This window comes from Mytilus trossulus, chromosome 13 (genome assembly GCF_036588685.1).
Source record: "Mytilus trossulus isolate FHL-02 chromosome 13, PNRI_Mtr1.1.1.hap1, whole genome shotgun sequence".
Classification (NCBI taxonomy): domain Eukaryota; kingdom Metazoa; phylum Mollusca; class Bivalvia; order Mytilida; family Mytilidae; genus Mytilus; species Mytilus trossulus.
The window spans coordinates 10613349-10632910 of NC_086385.1; the positions used below are offsets into that span (position 1 = coordinate 10613349).

The 19562-nt window shown below is 32.2% G+C and overlaps 1 protein-coding gene across 1 annotated transcript; it reads left to right on the top strand.

The window, feature by feature from the left end:
• Window positions 1-301: 301 nt before the first annotated feature.
• On the top strand, window positions 302-1157 carry LOC134694073 (uncharacterized). The gene is made up of 2 exons (XM_063555067.1): window positions 302-549; window positions 864-1157. Exons 1-2 carry the CDS (start codon window positions 391-393, stop codon window positions 1155-1157), a joined length of 453 nt encoding a protein of 150 aa, XP_063411137.1. The 5' UTR covers window positions 302-390.
• The last annotated feature ends 18405 nt before the right edge of the window (window positions 1158-19562 follow it).

A 19562-nucleotide genomic window follows, 5' to 3' on the forward strand; every position in this document is an offset into this window, starting at 1 on the left:
ATTCAGGGAAAGTTATATTATATGTAAAATTTACCCTCTATACGTATTTTTATAAATTTCCTGTTTACAAACTTTGAATTTTTCCAAAAACTAAGGATTTTCTTGTCCCAACAATAGATTACCTTAGCTCTATTTAATACAACTTTTGGGGAATTTTTGATTCTCAATGCTCTTCAACTTTCTACTTGTTTGGCTTTGTAACTATTTTGATATGAGCGTCACTGATGAGTCTAATGTAGACGAAACGCGTATCTGACGTACTAAATTATAATCCTGGTACTTTTGATAACTATAGGAACTAGATGTGAAGATTTGGATGCTTTCATACAAGCAAGCACACATTCAGGCAGCCAAAACAGTACGGAAGATACACTTCTGAAAAACATTGAAATGGTAGGACTTGAATATAGCACTCCAACACCAAAAAATGGGGATTGCTTTTTTGAAGCTGTAAGTGACCAACTGATCAGACTTGGTTTACAAAGACAAAATCCAGCTGTTCTTAGACAGAATGTGATTGACTTTCTTGAACATAATCCAGCACTAGAGGTAACTATCTACAACTGTTAAGTATATTACGGTTGACCGTTATATACTAATACCAGCTATACAGTAGCACTACCCAATGCACCATCTTTTGCAGAGTTTAACAAACAAAAGAAACATGGATTTCAACAGTTAACCGAGACTTAAACATGAAAATTTTTAGTGATAAGGGTAACTCTTCAACAAGGCTCTCACTTGATGTCTGAAACATAAATTTGTATGTCAAGAAAACACAGTTTCTGTATGTTTATAAAAAGTGACTTGAAAAGCTATCTGGACATTTTTCATAATATGAGTATCATTCTTTTCAAAATTAGCAAGAAGACGGACATATTCACTGGAATAATTTTGTTGAGAATGATGATGTGAAGGCATATCTGACACGAATGTCTAAGAAAGGAGAATGGGCAGATCATGTTGTTGTACTAGGGATGTCAGCTGTCTTAAAATGTAACATTATTATAATCACCAGCAGCCCTAACACTCACCCTGATGACAATATCATTTGGATTAATTGTAACAATGCCTCTGCTGATCTTCTTCTGGGTCATATTTGGGAAAACCATTACCAATCATTGCGTCCATTTTATTTAAAACCCAAAACAGGTTAGTTATATTATAGGAGTGATTTGAAGACTATAACTCATTATACTTAATCATAATGTTAAATTGATCTGCATGTATTTAATGCAATATTCTCTCAGCGAAACCTTGTGCATAAATTCTTGAGAGCATTTTGGTCTCTTGTGGACAATTGTCTCATTGTCGTTATACCATATTTTCTTTTTTATATGTATTATTATTAAACGCATACATATCGTATCTAGGTTCTTCTATTTTAATTGTATATATCTATAACTACTGCCCCTTTCGAATAAACAAAAATGGTACACAAAGAAGCTTTTAATAAAATACCTTTCAAACAAAGATACGAAAAAACAAAGAAAGTGATAAATATTTAACAATTTTGCATTAGTGTTAATGTTAATCTTACAGTGCAATATGCATGCAGGACACTTAAATTCAAATAATTTTATAGCGGTATTTTTGTAACAGCTCAGTGGCGGATCCAGGGGTGTTCTGGGGATAGGAACCCCTTTTGGAGATCAATGCATTTAAACGGGAACATATAGTTGGAACCCCTTCCTTTTGTCCTGGATTTGGAACCCCCCTTTTTTTAAATGGCTGGACCCGCCACTGCAACTCATGCATTCGGACAAAATGGACTGATTTTCAATAACCTATCTATTAAATGTTATAACTTTCTACTTATGTTACTTTAAAAGAAGTAACCAAAATCAACGCAATTGTAGTCTACGTATCAACAGGACATTCACAAAACGAAAGTAAGCATGTGTGGATAACTTTTATTCTGTAATAATTTGTTTTATACATTTATTGACATAAATCTAAATATTATATTTATGACACCAGTATTTGACAACTGTAATTATAAAAGTGTAAATCGCCATTCAGAAAGTGTTAACTTCTCTTTTTAATCATTAAATAAGTCATTTACGTTTCACTTAATAAATATCTGTTCACGTTACAATGATCACAAGTTAACCAAATATTTTGATTTTTTCGTGAATTATTTGTCGTAAATAATTGTAAAAAGTTGTATGTGTTCCTGTTTTACCTACCGGATCTCCTATTTTTGGCACATGTACTGTCAGTCGAAATAGAAAGTAGAATAAAGTAGTTACTGTTTATTCTATTTTTAGATCATGTTATTACTACGCATGTGGGCACTATTGTCACGATTACCTGAGGGCACCGATTACCTCAGGGCATACAGCAGCGGACCTAACTGCCATATGCAGTTCAAAATCAATAAGGTTTATAATATCAGATCACCCGTACCTGACACGACTTTCCGGAAAATTAAGTAAGATTGCATTTTAATAGTAAATATTTTGAATGCTATTTTACATCTTTTTGTGAAATTTGTTATGATAAAAAATTATGTCACTGAAAAGAGTATTTGCTGAATTTTCATGTTGTATAAATTAGTTCATAATTTAAAGATACGTGCGTTCTTGCAAAGTATTGAAATCCGGTGAAGCGACAAAATGTCCAAAGTTTTAGAACTTTGTATCTTCATATTTATTTAACAAAAAACTTATAATGTTACTTTTATTACTTAATGAATAACATATTATATGTGCTATTCAAATCCTATACGGAATACATATATTTAGCAACGATTTAAAAAAAAATTGCCGAAATTACATGCCTCGTAGAGTCAACATTTCATGTCATTTTTGCTAACAAAACGGCAAATTAAAAAGAACTTCACCGTACGACTTTTTGACGACCAGTCTAAAATTCAAGTAAAATCATTTCTCTAGCTGTATAACAATTTTTAGCCGTATACCCTAAAGTGAAATTTAATAATCGCCTTTTTACTATTCCGTCACCGTACTAATTGTATTATAATTATCATTAAACAGCTATGTTTATACAATCAATTTTGTCGAGCGAAAGCGAGATATATTGATGTAAGACGGTGGCACCAATGTTAAGATTTAGTATGTTGTTCAAGTATTTTTTTAACATCGATAATTTGTAAACTGCATTGAGTTTTATGAAATTTAGACGTGAAGAAAATACAATATACAGAGCAATTCAGAAGTTTTTTTTACAGTTAACATTCAGATTTAGTCTCAGGTTAAATATCTTCAGTCATCAATAACTCAGTCAAAGCTTCGTGGAATTTTATGAAATTGAGACAGAAGCTGGTTATCCAGAGAAACTTTTGTAGTATTTGTTTCCGCATTTCACCTATAAATGGACTCTTTGTATTTAACACTCAGGCGCAGTCTGATGATAGCGTGTTGTCAGTCATCAATAACTTTGTTAAACCTTCATGGAAATTAAGAACTTTGGTCATAACCTTATTTAATGCCAAAATACATAATTCACAGAAAAAATTGAAAATATTCATTTGATTTTTTTTTTCCATATTTTACTTATAAATGGATTTATTTATTTTATCTGACAATTAGATCAATTTGATTGAAATTAGTTCTCCACACTTGCTCCTTTTTTATCAAGATTTCAAGATTTTATTGTACACTCTGACAGTTTACACTGTTACAAGAAGCAGATATACATAATATACAGCTTGACAGAAGTGGTATAATAACAGAACAAAATTGAAATAAACATATATACAGGTCAATTTAATATAAATCATCAAACACACCGTAACATACGGTTGTTTAACACTTGATTTAAACGATCCAAACAAATACACATATCATGGCATACATATATATCATATGATTAATTAGATTATAACACACAACTTGAATTAGGTAAGTACTAAACAGTTTGAAATTCTTTCATGATTTCTTGCAAAACTAATGCGACATTATTGAGCACTTTTATATTACATTAGTATAGCAAACCAAATAGCTTGTCCTCAGTTGGGTTAAAAAAATAGTATCTTGGTATATGTATTTTTCTAATTCTTTCAATATTAGGGTTACAACATACTAGCAGATAATGAAATTCATTTCCTATCACCCCCATGTCACATAATGTGCATATACTGTCCTCACGAGGTATATTTAACCATCTACCGGCTTCTATATGGAATTTTAAATTTGAACATCTTAGTTTACTCAAGTGTACTCTGCGTTGTTTATTTAGTTTCATCAAGTATCCTTCAAGACAGAAATCCCTTTTAAATGATAAATAAAGTTCCCCTCTTGAGGCAGTTTCAGCCATACTGTGCCATTTTTGTACAAATTGGTCTTGTCAGATTTGTTTAACATAATGTTTTATACTATTTTTACTAAGAATTTCTTGGCTATCCCATACAAACGATAAGCCAACATCATTCAGTATATAGATTTCACATTTAATAACCATTTTGATTGCATATTTCCTGAACAATTCATTTCATACAATAACTTATACATAATACTGGACAGTTTAGAATCATTCGAAAGTAATTTTACCCAAAAATTAGAATCATATTCAAAACAGTGTAGCTGTGGTCATTGATTGACAACCTTAAATTATACCATTGACTGGGACAGATTAGATGAACGGGTGTCTGTAACAACAACTGCTCACTACTTACTTATTATAGAATTTAAACTGTGGGGTCACCAAAGGTTCTCAACACCTAAATAAAGAAATTAGAAAAACTAATCAGGAATAACACGATGTTTTGATTTATATCAATAATATAAATCAAAACATAAAGTTATTCCTGATTAATTTTTCGAACTATTTTAATATTAAAGGCGTTGAGAACCTTTGATGACCCCACAGTTTAAATTCTATAATAAGTAATTAGTGAGCAGTTGTCGTTACAGACACACGTTCACCTAATCTGCCCCAGTCAATGGGATAATTTAAGGTTGTCAATCAATGGCCACAGCTACACTGTTTTGAATATGATTCTAAGTATACGTAATTTTACATGTATGTCGAGTGGATATCTGCCTGTTTCGCCGTACACCATGAAGTTTGGCGTTGATCTTCGGACAGAGAGCACCTTCTTTAGGAATTGCAAGTGCACCGTTTCCAATATGTCTAATTTTTCATATCCCCAAATTTCGCTCCCGTATAAAAGTATAGGATCAATTAAAGAATCAAATAGCTTAAGCTGTAGATCTACTGGAATAGATATATTCCTAATCTTTCTATATAGAGCATAAATTGCTTTCTGTCCTTGTTCTGCTAACTTTTTTTTTTTGTTATTACAAATTTCCCGTTTTGGTTTAAAAGCAAACCAAGATACGGGTACGACTCCACTCTTTTAATAATTGAACCATATAGTTTAAAACTATCAATCATAGCGTACTTTCTGTTGGAGAATACCATCACTTTAGTTTTTTCAACATTTACTGATAGTTTCCATATATTACAATATTGTTCAAATACATCTAAACACTTTTGCAATGCTGCTGCTGATTCAGCTAAAATTATTGTATCATCAGCATACAATGGTATAAATAACAACAAAAACGTATTTAGGTGTTCAAGAGTTTTTTGTGATACAGTTTGGAGTTACCATTTGCACTGAAAAAAGTCTCAAGGTCCGAGAGAAATACAGAAAATAAGAAAGGAGATACATTTTCCCCTTGACGAACACCAACTTCACAAGAAAATAACGCTGAGAACTCACCCCCCTTTTTATGCCCCACCTACGATAGTAGAGGGGCATTATGTTTTCTGGTCAGTGCGTCCGTTCGTCCGAACGTTCGTCCGTCCGTCTGTTCGTCCGTTCGTTCGTCCGTCTGTCCCGCTTCAGGTTAAAGTTTTTGGTCAAGGTAGTTTTTGATGAAGTTGAAGTCCAATCAACTTGAAACTTATAGTATACCTGTGCCCTATGATATGATCTTTCTAATTTAAATGCCAAATTAGAGTTTTGACCCCAATTTTACGGTTCACTGAACATAAAAAATGATAGTGCAAATTTCAGGTTAAAGTTTTTGGTCAAGGTAGTTTTTGATAAAGTAGAAGTCCAATCAACTTGAAACTTAGTATACATGTTCCCTTTGATAAGATCATTCTAATTTTAATGCCAAATTAGAGAATTTATTCCAATTTCACGGTCCACTAAACATAGAAAATGATAGTGCGAGTGGGGCATCCGTGTACTGTGGACACATTCTTGTTAATACAAGACTTGATATTGCCATACGTATTATAAATAACTTTAAATATCTTTCCCGTGATATTACAATTTATAAGTTTTTTCCAAAGTACCACCCTCCAAACAGTATCAAAAGCTTTCTTGAAATCTACAAAAGTACATTATTGTTTATTTGTTATAAAAGTATAATTTTATCAAAACATGTAGTATAAATATATTGTCATTCGTACTATATCCTTTTCTAAATCCGGCTTGTGCCTTTGGTATAGTTTCTATCAGTTCATCATACTTTGTCAACCTACTATTAAGTACTGCTGTAAAAAGTTTACCAAGTGAGGACACTAACGTTATACCTCTATACGAATCTGGGTTGTTCAGATCGCCCTTGTTTTTATATATAGCAATAATTATTCCAACCGTCCAGATTTAAGGAACTACACCAGTATTCAAAATCATATTAAAAATCTCTCTATACATAGGCAAAGTAGCATTAATGGTTGATTTAATATACTCATTAATGACCTTATTAAACCCAGGGGCCTTGTTGTTTTTTAAATTTTTTTTAAAATTTTCAAATACCTTATGACATATCGACAAATAATTTTTCATAAATTGTTAGTTGCGACATGTCCTTACTTGTATATTTTGATTGAAAGGGTGCGCAGACAATAAATGGGAGTTTTTGCCCATCTTACATTTAGAATTACGCATAAAGTGATATTACTAATAAACCAAACATATTAAAGACCTTGGGTCTTTTGATTTAAGGTCCTTGGTTTGTGAACTTGAAATTGAGGTCAAGGTCATAGGTTGATATGACGTTCTAGATTTTGACCTTTGCTTTAAATTCATATAAATACATCATAAAGCCATAGGAACTAACATTTTAAACTTATTTTTAATATTTCAATATCAAAATAGATCTTTACTAGTGGAAAGACCTACAATTGTTCTCTGAACAATTGGTTTTTAATTTTTTTTTTTTTCTTCCGTTTAAATTTTTTTCTTGCGTAGTATTGATGTTTCAAAAGATGTCGCTTAGATATTTGGAATATGATGTCGTATAGTTTATAAGCTTTAAAAATTTACAACTGCGTCACAAAATACTTTACGTTGTAAGAGTTATCTCCCCAAACACTGTTTTTCTTGTGGCCACTACTCCTTCGCAACCATAAAAGATTACGACAAATTTATTTTACCACATTGCTCATTACTTCTTCAGGATTAGGATATTCATTTGGACCGAAGCTATCCGGAGACTCCATATGAGAGTTATTTCCCCTTATGCATTTGATATAAGTGATATGCGTTCTCAACTGGTAAACTATCAGTGATATAGGCCTAGGGTCTTTGGATTTAAGTTCCTTGGTCCAAAAAAATGAAAATAAGGTCAAGGTCAAAGGTCAAAGGTCATATTCTAAATTTTGATTTTGGCTTATTTTCTCTTATTTTCAACAACCGTGAAAGATATTGACAAATTATTTTTACTAAATTGTGAGTTGCGATATGTTGTAACTTATAAATTTTGGTTGGAAGGGTGCGTAAACAATAAATGAGAGTTTTCGCCCATCTTATATTTAAAATCATGCCTAAAGTGATATAACTCATTAACCATACATATTACAGAACTAGGGTCTTTTTATTTGAGGTCCTTGGTTGGTGACCTTGAAATTAAGGTCAAGGTCAAAGGTTAAAAGGACGTTCTAGATTTTAACCTTTGCTTTAAATTCATACTTATACATTATAAAGTCATAGGAACTGACATTTTAGATTGATTTTTAATATTTTGATAATAAAATAGATCTTTACTTGTGGAAAGACCTTAATTATTATTATTTTATTTTTTTTTTCTTCCGCCAACTTTTTTTTCCTTCGCTGTTTTTTTGTTTCACAAGATGTCGCTTAGATATTTGGTATATGATATCGAACAGTTAATGCGCTTCTGAAACTGACACCGCGTAACAAAAACCGTTTACCTTGTAAGAGTTATCTCCCCAAACACTGTTTTTCTTGTGGCCACTACTACTTCGCAACCGTATAAGAAACCGACAAATTTATTTTTCCAAATTGCTCGTTATATCCTTAGGATGTTCTGTTTCATTTCAACAGAAGCTATCCGGAGACTCCATATGATAGTTATCCCCCCTTTTATATATGATATCAGTAATATGCATTTCTAACTGGTAAACTATAAGTGATAGAGACCTAGGGTCTTTTGATTTAAGATCCTTGGTCCAAAAAAATGAAAATTAGGTCAAGGTCAAAGGTCAAGGTCAAATTCTTAATTTTGATTTTGGCTTATTTTCACCTTTTTTCATTAACCTTATAAGATATCGACAATTTTTTTTTACTAAATTGTTAGTTGCGACATGTCGTAACTTATAAATTTTGGTTGCGAGGGTGCGTAAACAATAAAAGGGAGTTTTCGCCCCTCTTATATTAAGAATTATGCGTAAAGTGATTTTAATCATGAACCATACATATTAAGGAACTAGTGTCTTTTTATTTGAGATGTTTAGTCTATGACCTTGAAATTGAGGTCAAGGTCATAGGTTAATTGGACGTTCTAGATTTTGACCTTTGCTTAAAATTCATATTTATACATCATTGAGCCATAGGAACTGACATTTTCAACTGAATTTTAATATTTTCATCTCTAAATAGATCCTTATTGGTTGAAAGACCTTCAATTGTTCTTTGAACAATTGGTTTTTAATTATTAGGTCTTTCCACCTTTCCGTTGAAAGACCTATTGAATTTGTTCTGATTATTAGGTCTTTCCACCTTTCCGTGGAAAGACCTATTGAATTTGTTCTGATTATTAGGTCTTTCCACTTTTCCGTGGAAAGACCTATTGAATTTGTTCTGATTATTATTATTTTTTTTTTTTTTTTTCTTCCGCCTAATTTTTTTTCTTGCGTAGTATTGATGTTTCAAAAGATGTCGCTTAGATATTTGGAATATGATATCGTATAGTTTATACGCTTTAAAAATTTACAACGACATAACAAAAAACTTTACGTTGTAAGAGTTATCTCCCCAAACACTGTTTTTCTTGTGGCCACTACTCCTTCGTAAACGTAAAGGATTACGACAAATTTATTTTACCAAATTGCTCGTTACATCTTCAGGATTAGGGTATTCATTTGGACCGAAGCTCTACGGAGACTCCATATGAGAGTTATTCCCTCTTTTCCATTTATTTAAGTGATATGCATTTCTAAATGGAAAACCATAAGTGATAAATACATAGGGTCTTTAGATTTGAGGTCCTTGGTCCAAAAAAATAAAAATGAGGTCAAGGTCAAAGGTCAAGGTCATATTCAAAATTTTGATTTTGGCTTATTTTCATTTATTTTCAAATACCTTATGACATATCGACAAATAATTTTTCATAAATTGTTAGTTGCGACATGTCCTCACTTGTATATTTTGGTTGAAAGGGTGTGCAGACAATAAATGGGAGTTTTTGCCTATCTTACATTTAGAATTACGCGTAAAGTGATATTACTAATAAACCAAACATATTTAAAACCTAGGGTCTTTTGATTTAAGGTCCTTGATTTGTGAACTTGAAATTGAGGTCAAGGTCATAGGTTAATATGACGTTCTAGATTTTGACCTTTGCTTTAAATTCATATAAATACATCATAAAACCATAGGAACTAACATTTTAAACTGATTTTTCATATTTCAATATCAAAATAGATCTTTACTAGTGGAAAGACCTACAATTGTTCTCTGAACAATTGATTTTTAATTATTATTATTATTATTATTTTTTTTTTTTTTCTTCCGCCTAAATTTTTTTCTTGCGTATTATTGATGTTTCAAAATATGTTGCTTAGATATTTGGAATATGATGTCGTATAGTTTATACGCTTTAAAAATTTACAACTGCGTAACAAAATACTTTATGTTGTAAGAGTTATCTCCCCAAACACTGTTATTCTTGTGGCCACTTCTCCTTCGCAACCGTAAAAGATTACGACAAATTTATTTTACCAAATTGCTTGTTACGTCTTCAGAATTTGAATATTCATTTGGACCGAAGCTATCCAGAGACTCCATATGAGAGTTATTTCCCCTTATGCATTTGATATAAGTGATATGCGTTTCTTACTGGTAAATCATCAGTGATATAGGCCTAAAACCTTTAGATTTGAGGTCCTTGGTCCAAAAAAATGAAAATAAGGTCAAGGTCAAAGGTCAAGGTCATATTATAAATTTTGATTTTGGCTTATTTTCTCTTATTTTCAATAACCTTGAAAGATATTGACAAATTCTTTTTACTAAATTGTGAGTTGCGACATGTTGTAACTTATAAATTTTGGTTGGAAGGGTGCGTAAACAATAAATGAGAGTTTTCGCCCATCTTATATTTAAAATCATGCCTATAGTGATATAACTCATTAACCATACATATTTTAGACCTAGGGTCTTTTTGTTTGAGGTCCTTGGTTGGTGACCTTGAAATTGACGTCAAGGTCAAAGGTTAATAGGACGTTCTAGATTTTGATCTTTGCTTTAAATTCATATTTATACATTATAAAGTCATAGGAACTGACATTTTAGATTGATTTTTAATATTTTGATAATAAAATAGATCTTTACTTGTGGAAAGACCTTCAATTGTTCTTTGAACAATTGGTTTTTAATTAGGTCTTTCACCTTTCGGATGAAAGACCTATTGTTTTTGTTCTGATTATTATTATTATTATTTTTTTTTTTTTTTTCTTCCGCCTAAATTTTTTTCTTGCGTAATATTGGGGTTTCAAAAAATGTCGCTTAGAAATTTGGAATATGATGTCGTATAGTTTATACGCTTCAAAATTTTACAACTGCGTAACAAAATACTTTACGTTGTAAGAGTTATCTCCCCAAACACTGTTTTTATTGTGGCCACTACTCCTTCGCAACCGTAAAAAAGTACGACAAATTTATTTTACCAAATTGCTCGTTACTTCTTCAGGATTAGGATATTCATTTGGACTGAAGCCGTATAGAGATTCCATATGAGAGTTATTCCCCCTTTTGTATTTGAAATTTTGAAAAGTATTTTAAACTGGAAAACCATAAGTGATAGGGACCAAGGGTCTTTTGATTTGAGATCCTTGGTCCAAAAAAATGAAATTTAGGTCAAGGTCAAAGGTCAAGGTCGTATTTTAAATTTTTATTTGTCTTTGATTTCCCTATAACTTTAGAATTGTTATAGATACAGAAAATTTAGATAGTGAAAAATGCTTGGTACTCCAAGGGGCAACTTTGTTACATTATGACTGTATTGATTTTACCATTGTGTAAGGGACATAATCCCCATTAATGGTTTATATAAAGCCATTTTTAGGCAAAACTTTTAACCAAATGTCCTTGACCCATAAGGTCTTTTGCAATGACATTGTGAAGCAATGACCTTGACAAAGGTCACAATGTCAAAGGTCAAGGTCATGTTCATATGTGATTTGGGGCACTACTTGAAGAGTTTTATGTGTTTGCCAACCAACCAACCAACCAACCAACCAACCAACCAACCAATCAATCAATCAATCAATCAATCAATCATGATCAATCAACCAATTATGATCATGATCAATCAACCAATAATGATCATGATCAATCAATCATGTTTCCGTCTCATGTGTTTATTATAGGGTTCAAGATCTTCTTTGTTTCTTTTTCGCTGTTTCAATTGACCCTATCCAACGTGTTTAACCAACCAACCAACTAATCAATCAATCAATCAATCAATCAATCAATCAATCAATCAATCAATCAATCAATCATGTCTCATGAAAAATTGAAATTTAATATTGTTCTTGCGTCACTTCTGAAAAAAAATTCCACATGTACTCTGAAACTACAAGTACAATCGACCTCAAAATTTGCAGTCAGCAGGGCATACATGTACTAAAAGTGTATAAAAAAACTTGATGCAGATATCTCTCAAAGCTTTTCCTAGAGAAAAGAAATGGCAATGCCGTAAAAATCGCTTGCTAGGTCCTTAAATCTGAGTAAAAACCTACAATAAAATGTCCGCTCCGAGATTGAAATACTAATCTGTATTACAAACAGGTGCTGAAAAATGTACAATATCAGAAAATAATCAATAAATGTGTTTTAAAGTTACACCGGATCAATTAAATCCAAAACATGCACTGCCCGTGAACTGTCATCAAGATGTCAATTTCCTACAATGACAAAAGAAATTACATTGTGTACATTCCATCTCTATACATGTTGTCTGTTCAACGTCCCAACCTAAAAAGAAATAAAAAGACTAAGTTTTCGTTATTATAAACCCGTGTCACGTGATGTCTCGTCAATCTGGCGCGCGCGCTGTACCTAAAATAAAATAAAAACGTTCCAAACTAAACATGAAACTTCTCCGGTAACACAATAATATAGACCCCATACCGAAACAAACAAACAAACAAACAAATAAACAACACCCCCCCCCCCCCCCACCCCACCCCCCAATTAAATCAATTTCAAAGGGGGAAAGACCATGCACAATTGCTTTTCAAAAGCAATTGATTTATATTGTAAAATGGCCTTTTTAACCATTCTGTTCCGTTTATATATATAAAAAAAAAAAAAATCTCCCCAAGACCCCCTTTTGCCCCCCCCCCCTTCTTTTTTTTACTCTCCACTAACAAATGAATTTAGCTTGTGTGCTATCTATCCTATCAACGTCAAACGAACAACAACTCCATTTTTCCCCTATTATTAGGTCTTTCACCTTTCGGATGAAAGACCTATTGTTTTTGTTCTGATTATTATTAGGTCTTTCCACTTTTCCGTGGAAAGACCTATTGAATTTGTTCTGATTATTATTATTTATTTTTTTTTTTTTCTTCCGCCTAAATTTTTTTCTTGCGTAGTATTGATGTTTCAAAAGATGTCGCTTAGATATTTGGAATATGATGTCGTATAGTTTATATGCTTTCAAAATTTACAACTGCGTAACAAAATACTTAACGTTGTAAGAGTTATCTCCCCAAACACTGTTATTCTTGTGGCCACTACTCCTTCGCAACCGTAAAAGATTACGACAAATTTATTTTACCAAATTGCTCGTTACATCTTCAGGATTAGGATATTCATTTGGACCAAAGCTTTACGGAGACTCCATATGAGAGTTATTTCCCCTTATGCATTTGAAATAAGTGATATGCGTTTCTTACTGGTAGACCATCAGTGATATAGGCCTAGGGTCTTTAGATTTGAGGTCCTTGGTCCAAAAAAATGAAAATAAGGTCAAGGTCAAAGGTCAAGGTCATATTTTAAATTTTGATTTTGGCTTATTTTCTCTTATTTTCATTAACTTTATTAGATTTCGACAATTTTTTTTACTAAATTGTTGGTTGCGACATGTCGTAACTTATGAATTTTGATTGGAAGGGTGCGTAGACAATAAATGGGAGTTTTTGCCCATCATATATTTAGAATTATGCGTTAAGTGATATTACTCATGAACCATACATAATACAGACCTAGGGTCTTTTGATTTGGGATCCTTAGTTTATGACCTTGAAATTGAGGTCAAGGTCATAGGTTAATTGGACGTTCTAGATTTTGACCTTTGCTCGAAATTCATATTTTTATATCATAAAGCCATAGCAACTGACATTTTCAACTGAATCTTAATATTTTCATATCAAAATAGATCCTTATTGGGTGAAAGACCTTCAATTGTTCTTTGAACAATTGGTTTTTAATTATTATTATTTTTTTTTTTTTTTTTCTTCCGCCTAAATTTTTTTCTTGCGTAATATTGGGGTTTCAAAAAATGTCGCTTAGAAATTTGGAATATGATGTCGTATAGTTTATACGCTTCAAAATTTTACAACTGCGTAACAAAATACTTTACGTTGTAAGAGTTATCTCCCCAAACACTGTTTTTATTGTGGCCACTACTCCTTCGCAACCGTAAAAAAGTACGACAAATTTATTTTACCAAATTGCTCGTTACTTCTTCAGGATTAGGATATTCATTTGGACCGAAGCCGTATAGAGATTCCATATGAGAGTTATTCCCCCTTTTGTATTTGAAATTTTGAAAAGTATTTTAAACTGGAAAACCATAAGTGATAGGGACCAAGGGTCTTTTGATTTGAGATCCTTGGTCCAAAAAAATGAAATTTAGGTCAAGGTCAAAGGTCAAGGTCGTATTTTAAATTTTTATTTGTCTTTGATTTCCCTATAACTTTAGAATTGTTATAGATACAGAAAATTTAGATAGTGAAAAATGCTTGGTACTCCAAGGGGCAACTTTGTTACATTATGACTGTATTGATTTTACCATTGTGTAAGGGACATAATCCCCATTAATGGTTTATATAAAGCCATTTTTAGGCAAAACTTTTAACCAAATGTCCTTGACCCATAAGGTCTTTTGCAATGACATTGTGAAGCAATGACCTTGACAAAGGTCACAATGTCAAAGGTCAAGGTCATGTTCATATGTGATTTGGGGCACTACTTGAAGAGTTTTATGTGTTTGCCAACCAACCAACCAACCAACCAACCAACCAACCAACCAATCAATCAATCAATCAATCAATCAATCATGATCAATCAACCAATTATGATCATGATCAATCAACCAATAATGATCATGATCAATCAATCATGTTTCCGTCTCATGTGTTTATTATAGGGTTCAAGATCTTCTTTGTTTCTTTTTCGCTGTTTCAATTGACCCTATCCAACGTGTTTAACCAACCAACCAACTAATCAATCAATCAATCAATCAATCAATCAATCAATCAATCAATCAATCAATCAATCATGTCTCATGAAAAATTGAAATTTAATATTGTTCTTGCGTCACTTCTGAAAAAAAAATCCACATGTACTCTGAAACTACAAGTACAATCGACCTCAAAATTTGCAGTCAGCAGGGCATACATGTACTAAAAGTGTATAAAAAAACTTGATGCAGATATCTCTCAAAGCTTTTCCTAGAGAAAAGAAATGGCAATGCCGTAAAAATCGCTTGCTAGGTCCTTAAATCTGAGTAAAAACCTACAATAAAATGTCCGCTCCGAGATTGAAATACTAATCTGTATTACAAACAGGTGCTGAAAAATGTACAATATCAGAAAATAATCAATAAATGTGTTTTAAAGTTACACCGGATCAATTAAATCCAAAACATGCACTGCCCGTGAACTGTCATCAAGATGTCAATTTCCTACAATGACAAAAGAAATTACATTGTGTACATTCCATCTCTATACATGTTGTCTGTTCAACGTCCCGACCTAAAAAGAAATAAAAAGACTAAGTTTTCGTTATTATAAACCCGTGTCACGTGATGTCTCGTCAATCTGGCGCGCGCGCTGTACCTAAAATAAAATAAAAACGTTCCAAACTAAACATGAAACTTCTCCGGTAACACAATAATATAGACCCCATACCGAAACAAACAAACAAACAAACAAATAAACAACACCCCCCCCACCCCACCCCCCAATTAAATCAATTTCAAAGGGGGAAAGACCATGCACAATTGCTTTTCAAAAGCAATTGATTTATATTTTTTTTTTTTTTTTTTTTTCTTCCGCCTAAATTTTTTTCTTGCGTAGTATTGATGTTTCAAAAGATGTCGCTTAGATATTTGGAATATGATGTCGTATAGTTTATACGCTTTAAAAATTTACAACTGCGTAACAAAATACTTTACGTTGTAAGAGTTATCTCCCCAAACACTGTTATTCTTGTGGCCACTACTCCTTCGCAACCGTAAAAGATTACGACAAATTTATTTTACCAAATTGCTCGTTACGTCTTCAGGATTAGAATATTCATTTGGACCGAAGCTATGCGGAGACTCCATATGAGAGTTATTTCCCCTCATGCATTTGATATAAGTGATATGCGTTTCTTACTGGTAAACCATCAGTGATATAGGCCTAGGGTCTTTAGATTTGAGGTCCTTGGTCCAAAAAAATGAAAATAAGGTCAAGGTCAAAGGTCAAGGTCATATTCTAAATTTTGATTTTGGCTTATTTTCTCTTATTTTCATTAACTTTATTAGATTTCGACAATTTTTTTTACTAAATTGTTGGTTGCGACATGTCGTAACTTATGAATTTTGATTGGAAGGGTGCGTAGACAATAAATGGGAGTTTTTGCCCATCATATATTTAGAATTATGCGTTAAGTGATATTACTCATGAACCATACATAATACAGACCTAGGGTCTTTTGATTTGGGATCCTTGGTTTATGACCTTGAAATTGAGGTCAAGGTCATAGGTTAATTGGACGTTCTAGATTTTGACCTTTGCTCGAAATTCATATTTTTATATCATAAAGCCATAGCAACTGACATTTTCAACTGAATCTTAATATTTTCATATCAAAATAGATCCTTATTGGTTGAAAGACCTTCAATTGTTCTTTGAACAATTGGTTTTTAATTATTATTATTTTTTGTTTTTTTTTTCTTCCGCCTAATTTTTTTTCTTGCGTAGTATTGATGTTTCAAAAGATGTCGCTTAGATATTTGGAATATGGCATCGTATAGTTTATACGCTTTAAATTTTACAACTGCGTAACAAAATACTTTACATTGTAAGAGTTATCTCCCCAAACACTGTTTTTCTTGTGGCCACTACTCCTTCGCAACCGTAAAAGATTACGACAAATTTATTTTACCAAATTGCTTGTTATATCTTAAGGATTAGGATATTCATTTGGACCGAAGCTTTACGGAGACTCCATATGAGAGTTATTCCCCCTTTTCCATTGAATTAAGTGAAATGCATTTCTAAATGGTAAACTATAAGTGATAGAGACCTAGGGTCTTCAGATTTGAGGTCCTTTGTCCAAAAAAATGAAAATGAGGTCAAGGTCAAAGGTCAAGGTCATATTCTAAATTTTGATTTTGGCTTATTTTCACTTATTTCCAAAAACCGTATGACATATCGACAAATAATTTTTCATAAATTGTTAGTTGCGACATGTCCTTAGCAGGGCTTCCAAAACGGTCATATATTCCGGTCATTTGTATAATGTCCGGTAAAAGACCGGCTGGGCAAAGCATGAAACGGTCATATACTTTTTAGTTTTCAAGGCTTTTTCGGTCATTTTTACATAATTCACGATCTTTTTGACCCAACCTTTTGCCTTTAACATCAACACATTTCCGGTCATAAATGTGACATGATGATTAATTACTATCAAAACAACACCTACTTCAATACTTTCTAATTTTAATCAAGGCTAATTAGTAGTTGGAGAGCTGAAATCTACCTGTTCAGGTGACAGGTGAACTATGTTCAGTACCGGACATCGTATAAATTGATTGGTTTATTCACAATTATTTTTTTACATTTCAGAGGTTTTTATCTAATTGATTTAGACCAAAAGATTAAAATTATTAAAAATTAGTTTATTAATATGATTTGATGAAAAATTTAAAAATTTAAAATCGTCAGAACTACGTCGTATGAACTAGAACAGGTGTGCGCATGTGCACAGGTGGGAAATTTAATAATGCATCCTACATTTCTTTAAAAATGCTAAAATTATCAATGAGACCTGTATCTAACGTTCAATTCAAGTATTTTGTTGAAGAAATAACGTGGAAAGAGCTTCTTCTCTCAGTCGTGCTTTGTAAACGTACACGGATTTTACGTATCCGTTTATGGTCCATGTTTTACCATTGTCAAGTCAACATCCGGTTGAAAACGAAAGTAAAGCTTTTGACAGGCCTTTTGACAATGTCATTTTGCACAAACAAAAAGTCTACGGCAGATATGAGCACGCTGATGTGCACACTTTGAATGATGCACTGCCAATTTAACAGTAACATCCTAACATCAAATTCATATCAAAGTAAAGTTTAAGATCGTTTTTTTTTAATGTAATGTCAATCATTGGAATGGCCATCTGATTACCATAATTGCCTTCTGTGACTAAGTCTTAAGGGATTAAAATCGGGATCAGATATGAAATGTCCGGCTGGCTCAAATATTTTTTGGAAGCCCTGGTCCTTACTTGTATATTTTGGTTGAAAGGGTGCGCAGACAATAAATGGGAGTTTTTGCCCATCTTACATTTAGAATTATGCGTAAAGTGATATTACTCATTAACCAAACATATTAAAGACCTAGGGTCTTTTGATTTAAGGTCCTTGGTTTGTGACCTTGAAATTGAGGTCAAGGTCATAGGTTAATAGGACGTTCTAAATTTTCACCTTTGCTTTAAATTCACATTAATACATCATAAAGCCATAGGAATTAACATTTTAAACTGATTTTTCATATTTCAATATCAAAATAGATCTTTACTAGTGGAAAGACCTTCAATTGTTCTCTGAACAATTGGTTTTTAATTATTATTATTTTAATTTTTTTTTCTTCCGCCTAATTTTTTTCTTGCGTAGTATTGATGTTTCAAAAGATGTCGCTTAGATATTTGGAATATGGTATCGTATAGTTTATACGCTTTAAAAATTTATGAGAGTTATTTCCCCTTATGTAAATGATATAAGTAATATGCATTTCTAACTGGTAAACCATAAGTGATAAAGACCTAGGGTCTTCAGATTTGAGGTCCTTGGTCCTAAAAAATGAAAATGAGGTCAAGGTCAAAGGTCAAGGTCATGTTCTAAATTTTGATTTTTGCTTATTTTCACTGATTTTCAAATACCGTATGACATATCGACAAATAATTTTTCATAAATTGTTAGTTGCGACATGTCCTTACTTGTATATTTTGGTTGAAAGGGTGCGCAGATAATAAATGGGAGTTTTTTGCCCATCTTATATTTAGGTTTACCCGTAAAGTGATATTACTCTTTAACTAAACATATCAAAGACCTAGGGTCTTTTGATTTAAGATCCTTGGTTTGTGACCTTGAAATTGAGGTCAAGGTCATAGGTTAATAGGACGTTCTAGATTTTGACCTTTGCTTTAAATTGATATTAATACATCATAAAGCCATAGGAACTAACATTTTAAACTGATTTTTCATATTTCCATATCAAAATAGATCTTTACTAGTGGAAAGACCTTCAATTGTTCTCTGAACAAATGGTTTTTAATTATTTTTTTTTTTCTTCCGCCTAATTTTGTTCTTGCGTAGTATTGATGTTTCAAAAGATGTCGCTTAGATATTTGGAATATGATATTGTATAGTTGATACGCTTTAAAAATTTACAACCGCGTAACAAAATACTTTACGTTGTAAGAGTTATCTCCCCGAACACTGTTTTTCTTGTGGCCACTAATCCTTCGCAACCATAAAAGATTACGACAAATGTATTTTGCCAAATTGCTCGTTACATCTTAAGAATAAGGATATTCATTTGGACCGAAGCTATATGGCGAGTCCATATGAGAGTTATTCCCCCTTTTTCATTTGATTCAAGTGATATGCATTTCT

Coding starts and splice junctions, on each gene's coding strand:
- LOC134694073 (XM_063555067.1), top strand. CDS start 391: ATGGTAGGACTTGAATATAGCACTCCAACACCAAAAAATGGGGATTGC. Junction 550..863: donor AACATAATCCAGCACTAGAG/GTAACTATCTAC, acceptor TTTCAAAATTAG/CAAGAAGACGGACATATTCA.